This window comes from Panthera leo, chromosome B3 (assembly GCF_018350215.1).
Source record: "Panthera leo isolate Ple1 chromosome B3, P.leo_Ple1_pat1.1, whole genome shotgun sequence".
Taxonomy (NCBI): Eukaryota; Metazoa; Chordata; class Mammalia; order Carnivora; family Felidae; genus Panthera; species Panthera leo.
In genome coordinates this window covers 94,874,016-94,886,221 of record NC_056684.1, presented here as the reverse complement: position 1 = coordinate 94,886,221, position 12,206 = coordinate 94,874,016, and the positions used below count along the sequence as shown (strand labels likewise).

Below are 12,206 nucleotides of genomic sequence, written 5' to 3'. Positions count from 1 at the left end.
AGAACTTAACCTAGTTTAAGATCATATTTTCTCGGGGCGCCTGGGTGGCTCAGTCGGTTGGATGTCTGACTTCGGCTCAGGTCATGGTCTCACTGTCCGTGAGTTGGAGCTCCACGTTGGGCTCTGTGCCTAGAGCCTGCTTCAGATTCTGTGTCTCCCTCTCTCTCTTGTCCTTCACCCACTCATGCTCTGTCCCTCTCTGTGTCTCTCAAAAGTACATGAACATTAAAAAAAATTAAAAGATCATATTTTCTCACTATAAAGATGATAATAGTTTATAAACATAATTTTTTTTATTTAAATATATCTGCTATAAATGTTTAGAAAAGATGTTAAGGGATTAAGGGAAAGAGTCGTTGAGCCACTTGATATTTCCCTGTCCCTGTGTCGTTGTTTTGGCTAATCTCTTGAATTGAAGGGTCTTGGATTCTGATCTCTCATGGAGCTCTGTTCTATGCAGCTGTTAGAAAGTGTTGGAAATATGCAAAGTCCTGTGTACTGTCTCAACAAGTAGAAATCTTAAAAAATATCTCTATTTGTTTTTACAGCCTATCATTGGAATTTTCTCTAAACAATTTCAATAAACTAAATGAAAAAAACGAGTCTAGAGATAAGCAGTAAAACTGATTATGAAAATGAACCTTTGGTTAGGTTTCTTATGTGTAATACTTATAAAAGCCATGTAACTCATAACATTGTCACTTGGTTTATTTTATTTTTTGTTTTTTAGATTTGGATGACCCAGTAGTAACTGTTCATCAAAGTATAGGTGAAGCTAAAGAACAATTTTACTATGAGAGAACGGTGTTCCTCCGGTGTGTTGCCAGTTCCAATCCACCTGTACGGTACAGCTGGAGACGTGGTCAGGAGGTGTTACTACAAGGATCTGATAAAGGAGTTGAGATTTACGAACCCTTCTTTACCCAGGTAGGAATTACTAATAATGTTAAAATGCTTTCCTAATTCAGGTAGCTTGTAGTATTATGTTTATTTGAAAAGAGTGTCTCCAAATCTGGCCTTGTAAAAAACACGTTCTTGGGCGCCTGGGTGGCTCAATTGGTTAAGTGTCCAACTTTAGCTCAGTCATGGTCTCATGGTGTGTGGGTTCGATTTCCATGTTGGGCTCTGTGCTGACAGCTCAGAGCTTGGAGCCTGCTTTGGATTCTGTGTTTCCTTCTCTCTCTGCCCCTCCCCTGCTTGAGCTCTGATTCTTTCTCTCAAAAATGAATAAATGTTAAAAAAATAAAAAAAACCCAATATGTTCTTGACTGAAAGCTAAGGTAACTCAAATAATAAAATTTGTTAATTTTTATGTGATAGCTAAATTTAAAATGTTAACATTTGAAAAAAAAATCAAGTATCCTAACTTGTATTCCTTTATCCATAGGTTTACCTAGGTTTCATTATAAAGTACATAATTGTACATTTGATGACTGCTTTGTTTTTTGTGGAAAATATTTCTTAAAGGGAGAAATTTTGATTTTTCTCTTTTCAATGGTAAATACTTTTAAAGGAATAAAGAAGTGTACTTGAAATTCACTTAACTTTGGTTGTAGGAAAAAATTTCTAATTTCTTTTGTTCATTTTGGGTTTTGAATTAGGTTAATAATAGAGCATTAATTATGTAAAAACTGAAATTTCTAATGGGTCCTCAACTTATTTAATAAAAAGAAAAATCGAATTAATTTCACATAGAGTTAATGTAATGTGAAATATTCTTCTATAATATATCGAGTGGAGAATTAGTAATTCTTGAGGAAGACACTAAAATTTGAAAGAATATTTGAGTGCTGTTATTATAGAGCTTTTCTGGTTACTAGAAAGGAATACAAACCTAATTAACAAAGAAAAATAATTTTTAATTAAAAAATGTCTATGAAAATATTCAAAATAATTGTGACCCTGAATAATAAAGAGGGATTTGACCATTTTATATGAAGCTTTGAGATATTTTGTGATCATAATTAGGTCAATATACAACTAAATTTTATATATTATAAATATTCTACTTCTAAATATTAAAGATAAATACATGTTTCACCTCTTAACTCCCTATAATAACAAAAGGTCATCCTGAGTTTGTAAATTTCCCAGCATCTCATTTTTCATCATTAAATATATTTCCCTATTAAACCGTTTCCTTAGTAAACCATTTACCTGTAACATCTGAGTTCTGACCTCTTTCAATTAATATAATTGCCAATGTTTAGATATTAACTGTGGAAGAATGCATAATTGTACAAAAACATCTGAACACACTATGTATACTTACATATTGCTACTTGGAGGTATAGAACAGCTGGGACTTACCAAGATACAAACTTCTGAAAATCATTGTTGCACATGTGTTACTACCATGACACATTGTTGAAGCCTGTTTTAATTTGACCCTCTCCTGACTCAGGCTATTACAATATCAGTTGCTTTCTGCCAAAAAGGAAGACCACAATCTCTCCATTCATTCAGCACTACTGTAATTCATTGTTCAGTTTTTACTTAAATCATTTTTTTTCTTAGTTAGAAAATTAACAAAATATTTGTTAGCAGTATTTAGTTGCTTGGGTGGCCCTAAGGTTTAGAAATCAGATAAATGATCATCTACCATTTTTATTTTTATTTTTCTATTGTCAATGTTTTTTTAGAATATGTACGTTGTCTTTTTTTAAATTTTTATGCTAATTCTAGTTAGTTAACATACAGTGTAATATTAGTTTTAGATGTACAATATAGTGATTCAACACTTCCATGCATCACCCTGTGCTCATCACAAGTGCCCTCCTTAATCCCCATCACCTATTCCCCCATCCTCCCACCCACCTCTCCTCTGGTAACCATCTGTTTGTTCTTTATAATTAAGAGTCTGTTTCTTGATTTCTCTCTCTCTCTCTCTCTCTCTCTCTCTCTCTCTCTGTCTCTCTTCGTTTTGTTCCAATTGCTCATTTGTTTTGTTTCTTAAATTCCACAGATGAGTGCAGTCATATGATATTTGTCTTTCTTGGACTGACTTATTTCGCTTAGCATTATACTCTCTAGCTCCATCCACGTCATTGCAAATGGAAAGATTTCATTATTTTTTATTCTTTTATTATTTATTCTGCATATATCACATTATATATATTCCATTGTGTACATTAATATATATGTATACAATGGAATATATATAATATGTATACAATTCAATTGTATACATATATATTAATGTACACAATGGAATATTATATATTGGGCTGCTTCCATATCTTGGATATTTTAAATAATGCCGCTATTAACATAGGGATATCCCTTTGAATTACTGTTATTATATTCTTTGGGTAAATACCCACTGGTGTGATTGCTGGGACATAAAGTTGTTCTGTTTTTAACTTTCTAAGGAAACTTCATACTGATTTTCACAGTGGCTGCGTCAGTTTTCATTCCTACTAACAGTGCATGAGTGTTCCTTTTTCTTCACATGCTCACCAACACCTGCTGTTTTTTGTGTTTTTGGTTTTAGCCATTCTGATGGGTGTGAGATGATTATGGTTTTGATTTGCATTTCCCTAATGATAAGTTATGATGAGTATCTTTTCGTGTGTCTGTTGGCCATCTCTATGTCTTCTTTGGAGAAATGCCTGTTTCTGTTTTCTGCCCATTTTTTAATTGGATTGTTTTTTGGGTGTTGAGTTTTATAAGTTCTTTATATATTTTGGATACTAACCCTTTATTAGTTAGGTCATTTCCAAATATCTTCTCCTATTCCGTAGGTTGCCTAGAATGTGTACATTGTTAAGAATGAAAAAAACAACAACATGTTTTCCTCTAGAATCTTGTGAAAAATGATAACATTTACAGATACAAGGGTGATACTGTATAGCTATTTCTTGCCTGTAGGTGGGTCTGATCTCTTGGACATGAACACATGGGCCATGTTCACCTTTTGGAAAAATATGTATACTTCCAAAATAATTAGGAATTTGTTTTAAAGTTATTAAGCAAGCACAAACTTTTCATTCTTTTGAATCCGTTGCTAGTTTCTGTTACCAGCTGTAAAAAAAACATCTTATAAGAGTTCTCAGACTCATAACTAGTGATTCTTCCTTTTAATAATAACTTTTATTTTCTCTTCTTTATTTTCCTTCCTCCATTCACTTAGGAGAAAACAACTTTTTAATTTGAACATTTCACTACTGATACTTTCTTGGATATGAATATCAGCCTTTACTATGTAACACAGGCTTTCTCTAAGGTGGCTGTGCTCATAACTCTGCTGTTTAAACCATCTGAATCAGTTCTCTTAAAAAGTATTTAAGACACAAACAAACTTTTCTTGCAAATTCTGTGTTGTGGATTCACCTGCTGTAGTTGATAATTACCAATAACATACAGTTTAGCTCCTATTTAAAGATACCCTTCCTGGGGTGCCTGGGTGGCTCAGTCAGTTAAGAATCCGACTTCAGCTCAGGTCATAATCTCACGGTTCGTGGGTTCAAGGCCTGTGTTGTGCTCTGTGCTGACAGCTCAGAGTCTGGAGCCTGCTTCAGATTATGTGTCTCTGCCCCTCCCCCACTCGTGCTCTGTCTCTATCTCTCAAAAATAAACATTAAAAAAATTTTTAAAAAATGAAGATGTCCTTCCTGCCTTTGCTTATTTGACTGTGTTGCTTATCTCTCCTTCTGAAATAGCTAATATGTATTTGTATGTGTCCAAAAAATTCATGTTGGAGCACAAGGAGTACTTCAATATTTTTGTGTTTTGTATGTACTTAACCTGTTAATATCAAACATGTTTTGTAGGCCAAAAACTCTGTTTGATAGAAACTCTCAAACAGCAGCATATGGAAATTTTAGTTCTTACAGCCATAGAGAGTGTGGGATTTTTCATAGATAAAATGCTATCAGTGGTTTTACTCTATACTCCATGGTATATACTGTACATAGGCCTAATATACACAAGTCCAACTATATCACACAACTTCTATGATCTCTCCATAGAATATTGGAATAGCAGAATAACTGGCTGCCATGGTTTATTACTCCAGACATCTGACTGATTGTTTAAAAATGTAAATCTGATCAAATATGTTTTTCTTCTTAATCCCTCCAGTGGCTTCCAAATATTTCAAATAAATCCAAATAATATATTGCGGTCTAGATCCTATTTGACTTTGCTCTGCCTTCTTCTCTCTTACCTAATCTATACTTCACGCACTGTTCTGGTTACACCATCCCTAGGTGCTAACCTTGTCTATCCCTGGGGTCTCCATTCTCCATGTTATCAATTCTTCCTCCTATTTACTTAGATAACATGGCAGGGGTCTTAACACTGAAGACTTTATCACCTCAGAAAGTCTTCCCTGGCAGACCTTTGTGAAATAACATGTCTCCCTTCCACAGTTACACTTTTCCAATACCCAGTTTTATTTTATTTTATTTTTCTCATAGCACTGAATCCATCAAATTATCCCATTTGTGTGTTTGGACATAAACTCACTAATTATAGAGTCTTTATCTTTTCAACAGCTCAAACACTGCCTGATGCATGGAAGATTCTCAATAAATATGTGTTAAATGTTGAGCCAGCACTTCCATGGAGATGTCTGGATTTCTAGCTATGGTATAAATAAAACTGAGTCCAAGTTACTAGTAACTCTTGAGTCACTCTCTGTAATTCCATCCCTCTTTACCCATTAAAGAAGGCTTAGTGAAATGTGAATGAGAAAGATGTTATAATTGAATCCATCTTAATGTATTTAGTTTCCAAAGTGTTCATGATTTTCTACTTAGTTTTTAATTGATTTCTTGTCTGATTTCGTTATATCAGAAACCATACTCTGACCCATTTTAACCTTTAGAAATTAACCTAGACTTGCATTATGCTAAGCCTGTGGTCTACTTTCATAAATGGTATATGTGCGCCCACACACAAGAATGTGCACTTCGCAATTACTGTGTTTCAAATTGGTCACATTTGTTAATTGTGTGTTCAGATTTCCTTTATATTTTCCAATTTTTCTGTCTGTTCTTTTAAAAACTATTTAGAGAGGCTAATGTCTGTTAATATGGCTGTAGAGTTGTCTGTTTTCAATATTTGCATTATATATATTTTGAAGGTATATTATTAGTACAGATATAGAATTTTTATAACTTCCTAGTGGATTATCTTAGTATATTATTTTCCTGGTAGATTATTGTTAAGAATGTCCATTTTTACCTCTAAAAATGCTTCTTGACTTAAAGCCTCTTGTGTCTGTCATTAATTTAACTACACTAGCTTTTTAAAAACTTTTTATTTAAATTCCAGTTAGTTAACATAGAGTGTAATGTTAGTTTCAGGTGTACAATATGGTGATCCAATACGTCCATACATCACCTGGTGCTCATCACAGCAAGTGCACTCCTTTATCACCATCACCTATTTCACCCCCTCCCCCCCCACACACACACACACTCACCTCCCCTCTGGTAGTCATCTATTCTCTCTAGTTAGGAGTGTGTTTCTTGGTTTGTCTCCTTTTTGGTTAGTGTTTGGTTTATTTGGGGAGTGGAGGGAAAATGGTAATTATCCACCTTTTTTACTTGCATATTTTATGTGTTGTTATGTCACTTGTAATCAGTATATAGGTTTCATTGTGTTAAGCTGGTGAGACAAATCTTAGTTTTTACTATATTTAATCCTTTTTTTCTACATGACCCACCTATTATCTTTTATTTATCTCTTTTCTTGTCTTCTTTTAAATTTGTCATACATTTACTCCTTTATTCAACTAGGAGTTTTAAATTATCTTAATATCTTGTTTTGGTTACCTTAAAAGTTACACCTTGCATCTTTGATTATTACTTTATCACTTCCTCAGTAGTGAAAAAAACTTAGAATACTTTAACAATATTTACCCTTTTGTATTTCATGTCATTTTCATCTAGTATTTTAATTCTATGTATATTTTTAAATCAACAAGATATCAGTATTTTCTTCTTTGGAGCAATCATTATTCATTTATATTTACCAGCTTTTTTTCCCATTTTGAGTTAATTTTTGTTTATGGTATGAGGGAATGTTTGAGGTTCATTTTTTGTGGATGGTTATACATGGGTTCTAGCACCATTTATTAAAAAAATCATTCACCACTGAATTTCTTTGACACTTAAATTGAAAATCAATTGGCCCTGTGTATTAGGGTCTATTTCTGACCTATTAATTCTGTTTTATCGATTTATATGTCTGTCTTTATGCCAATACCACACTGTCTTAATTACTGTGACTTTATAATAACTCTGGAAATCAGAAAGAATAAATCTAACAACTGTGTCCATCTTTTTCAAAACTGATTCTGATGTTTTGGCTTTGCATTTCCACTTAAATTTTGGGATCATCCTGTCAATTTTTACAAAAAGTCTGATAAGATTTTGAATAAAGTTGTGGTGAATCTGTAGATCAGTTTGAGGAGACTGCAATTCAACGATGGGTGACTGATATTGGCAATATGTTATAATCAAGCAAAGAAAAACTCGATCTGCCTCATGTAAAAAAAATTTCATTTTTGAGAGAGGGACAGAGAGAAGGGGAGTGGGGAGGGGCAGAGAGAGAAGGAGACAGAATCCAAAGCAGGTTCCAGGCTCTGAGCTGTCAGCACTGCAGGGCTTGAACCCAATGGTGAAATCATTACCTGAGACAAGTCATATTCTTAATGGACTGAACCACGTAGGCACCCCAATCTGCCTCATTTTGATTTTAGTGCTTTGTCATGTGTAAATTTGCTTTATAAATAATATGAGATTATATGTAAAGTTTTTCAGCCAATTTTATTTAGATACATCAACTTTTGAGAAACAGCTTTTGAGTTTATATATATGTATATATATACACACGCATATATACATCATAAATGCATAAGAAGTTGGCCATTTATTTAATAAATTCTGGAGAGTTTCCTACAAAAAAAATTATGTTTCAGGGGCCAGGTGTAGATAGCCACCTTGAAATTCCAGTGTTTCTTTTTTAACGGGCATAGTAAGTTTACTTTTAGGCAGGAATCACAAATGCAAATGTTCACTGAGACTAATCTGGTAACATATATAAGTAAATCTTCCTGGTAGTATGAAAATAAAAAATGGCGAAGCTTGCTATGTGTGCATACATTGTAAAAAAAAATGCACTGCCTATTGCCAGAGTTCTGTATTTGGGCCTCTGGGCTGCCATTTTGAAGCTCAGGCTCAAGTTCAAGTTACTTCAGGAGGGATGTGGTGGTGTATATGATATTATTACTAGTGTTATATAGCTACAGAGTAACCAGGATTTCTCTAAAAGTTTTGTTGAATGAAAAAAGTAGAATTGATATGTTGAGGATTACAGGGCTGGGATTTTTATAATACAGATGAACATGATATAAGGCACATTTTTGCCTATGAATCTCCTTGATGGTAGACAGTGTCCTCATTTGTATTTTCTAACCTCCTTGGAAATTTGGAAGGACTGTGAATTATGGTTGACCAGCAGTAGAAAGCAGCAAAATAAACTTAGCTTGTGTTCTTCATTTTTATAATGATAAAATATGATTTTTTTGTAAGTTCTAACTTACAAAATTATCATTATCTAGTTGTTTTTCTGTACATTAGAAGATCAAACCATACATTTCTAAGTAATTATCCAGAATTGTGTTATTGAATTAAAGGCATCACTTGTTTTGGTACGTATCAAATTTTCTCTAGATTTAAAATTAATTTTGTGTTGTGTCCTTGAAATATTTCCCAAGATATATTTGCCTTCCTATAATGGCTTTGGTATTTTTAATGAGATAGGAATAGTGTTTAATTTTCCTGTTGCTTATTGTGCTAGTTTTTATGTGTGCATTTGTGTGTATGTGTGTGTGCGTATATATATAATTTTGTAAATTTAATATATATAATATATGTATATTCATTTAATAAATATATGAATTTAATAAATTATATATATATATAGATATAAATATAGATATAATTCTTTGGTGTTATTCATTTCTTGGATGGTTGTTTCCCATCACCTACCATGTGTACTTTATGATGAAAAAATTTTCCACATTAACATTGTTTGTATTGGAATAATTCAATAATATTTTAATTTATTTTCATAGATTCTGTAGCCTTGTGGCTTTATAATGTAAATAAGATCCAGTTATTTTTTTCAAATTTTTTAGTGTTTATTCATTTTTGAGAGAGAGAGCATGAACAGGGGAGGGGCAGAGAGAGAGGGAGACACAGAATGCTAATAAGCAGGCTCCAGGCTCTGAACTGTCATCACAGAGCCCAATGTGGGGCTTGAACCCACAAACCATGAGATCATGACCTGAGCCAAAGTTGGAAGGTTAACTGACTGAACCATCCAGGTGCCCCAAGATCCTGAATTTACTTTACTTTACTTTACTTTAATTTACTTTAACCAAGATCTACTATGTGCAAGGTTTGGGGAACTCTCTTCTAGAGATATAGAGGTTACTAGGCATGGCTCCTCCTCTTCTTACTTTGTTGATATGTGTGGGAAGAACGTAAGGTAAATAATGGTTATGATACAAAGTAAACATCATTCTTAAAATAGAGGCAAGCAATAATGCCACAGAGAGAGCATTCAAGATGGAAAACAGTAGTACCTATAGTAATAGAGAAGGATGACAATATCTCCAAGATTGACTGGAACAATAATTGGTAAAGGTGGGGAATAGGTGGACTGTAAAGCTGGAACACTATACTGGGACCATATTGTGGAAGAATTCACATTACAGATCATAGTCTGCTTATTTTTTAACATTAGAAAATCATTTTTTTAGGATATTTATGTTTTGCTATTCAGTAATGATTTCTTGTTCTTATTAAATTGAATTTCCCCATTAATATTAAGTTAATAACTATATCAATTTGAATAAAATATTTACTTCGCCATCCTATTGAGAGAGAAAAATCTTATTTACACCTTTTTATATAACTCATGCTACTGAGGTGAAATTGGTCCGAGTTTCTAAGTCTGATAGAATTCATAAGAATGTAATGTAATAAGTTTAAGAGGAATAATTATACATTTATACTTACACTCATTACTGAAGGTGTAAGCTAACATATTGTTGTCAATTCATAAGTTCATAATAAATTAGTCATTAGACATGGAAAAAATGAGTGTGAATAAAAAGATTTTAATTTTTTACTGATACCTGAAAATAAGTATTTTTAAAATTTCCAATTTCTTTTAAAAGAAAATGTGTTTCTTTTACTAGAAATGGTGCTTGATGCCAGGGGTATTATTTCATTACTCAATGTCAACTTTGGTAATGGCCACGGACTAATGTATAGAATGCCTTCCCTTTTTTATTTTATTTACAAAAAGTAGTTTTAAAAGCTTAAATATAGATATCACAGATAATTTGGTCAATGTTAAAGGAACATGTACTTAAATTTTATCAACTACACATACTTTTGCTATTTTTCTAGAACTTTAATAAAGATGTTGATGACATCATCTTGTGTATTGTAATTACACCATCTAATTATAAGACTGAACATATTTACATCAATTACATAATTAGTTATAATTAGGCTAATTAGACTAATTATACAATTACACAATAATCAACTGAAAATTCCTTTTTACAAATCATGGAAATTCACATGCAAATAGCCTTCTATCAGCACAGAATATTAAATTTATATGAGCAACAAAATAAAATTAATGTTATGTGATAAAACCAGTTATAAGTAGTAAAGTCTATACCATTCTAAATATATACCTTCAAATGTATATATACATGCTATTTGTTAGCAATATATATGCACACATTTGTTGGTATCCTGTTTTTTTATATATTATGCTATATATATTTTTTAAGTATTATGGAAACTCTTTATTGAGGGGAACAGGTTCATCCTGAATGCCTTCATCATTTCCTGAATGTAGTGAATTAATTAAGTAGTTAAGGTTCAAATTTTCCCATAACTCTGTTCTTTTCTATATTCATTCAATAGGATTTGTCTGTATTAGCCCTTCTCACTCCTTGCCATGCTGCATAATTTTATGTATTAGCCTAGATGGCTGTCCTGTAGGTTCACATATCTTGGGACCTTGTTTTCCGACTATTAGAAATAAATTATCTTAGCTCACCCAGAATAATTCTCCAGTCCCAAGAGAGCTGAATCCTTGGGATATTATGAATCTAGAGTTCACAGTAAAAGTTATTCTTTTGTTTTTTGTTTTTTGTCTTCTGTACCTATTTTGCTGCTCTGTTCTGCGTTTAAGAATTAACTAGAATATGCTTTGTGCAAACCATTATAGTTACTGGGCCATACTTGGTCTTTAAATGGTGGGAATCATCTCAAAGGGAAAAATGAATTCTCTTTTTAAGCCTTAACAATATTACCTCCCAATTTATATTCTTACCTTTGGATAATATAAGCAGCAGGCACATTCCTTCCACAAAAACTTAGGTATACAAAATATTTCAAGAATACATCCAGTACAGTAGTGACTTCTATATTTTAATGGCCAGAGCTTCATTGCTGTTGGCCCAGATGTATCTGATTTTTTTTTGCATATTTCCTTCCCTTGTGACTTATTTTCCATTTACATTTTCTTATTTATAACTGACTGTACAATTCTGTCAATGGCCCCTAACTCAGCTTCATAAATCTACCTTTCAGACTTCCGTAATGTTAAGAATTTTTTTAATTACTAGTACTAAAAAGCTAATATGGTTAAAAAAATGTTTACTGGAAATATGCAAGAGAGTGAGTTGGCTTTATTTTTTTTCTAGTCAGCAGTCTTCACTGAATTGACAACATGAACTGCACAAATGGCAGAGGTGGAACTTAACAGTGAAGTTATCTCATATAATGGAAAACGAAGATCCATACAAATATATAATGCAAAAAAAAAAAAAAAACAAGCAGAAAACATATACAATGCAAATGACAGAAAACATATACAGACAGTCCCCAACTTATAATGACTCAATTTATGCTTTTTTGACTTTATAATGATGTGAAAGTGGTACACATTTAATAGAAACCATTCTTTGAATTTTGAATGTTGATCTTTTAAGGACTGGTGATACGCAGTTAGATATTCTCTTTCTGATGCTGGGCAGCATCAGGCGAGCCAGAGCTCCTAATCCACCATGTGATCAGGAGGTAAACGGCTGATACCCAAATAGCCATTGTGTTTTTCACTTTCAGTACAATATTCACTAGATTACCTGAGATATTAGGCAT

The 12,206-nt window shown here is 32.7% G+C and overlaps 1 protein-coding gene across 1 annotated transcript in view; it reads left to right on the top strand.

The window, feature by feature from the left end:
- MDGA2 (MAM domain containing glycosylphosphatidylinositol anchor 2) overlaps window positions 1-12,206 on the top strand; it is an 855,787-nt gene that overhangs the window by 533,249 nt on the left and 310,332 nt on the right. Inside the window, exon 4 of the mRNA XM_042943085.1 lies at window positions 731-927. Coding sequence (XP_042799019.1) covers window positions 731-927 — 197 coding nt within the window. The remainder of the gene's footprint in view (window positions 1-730; window positions 928-12,206) is intronic.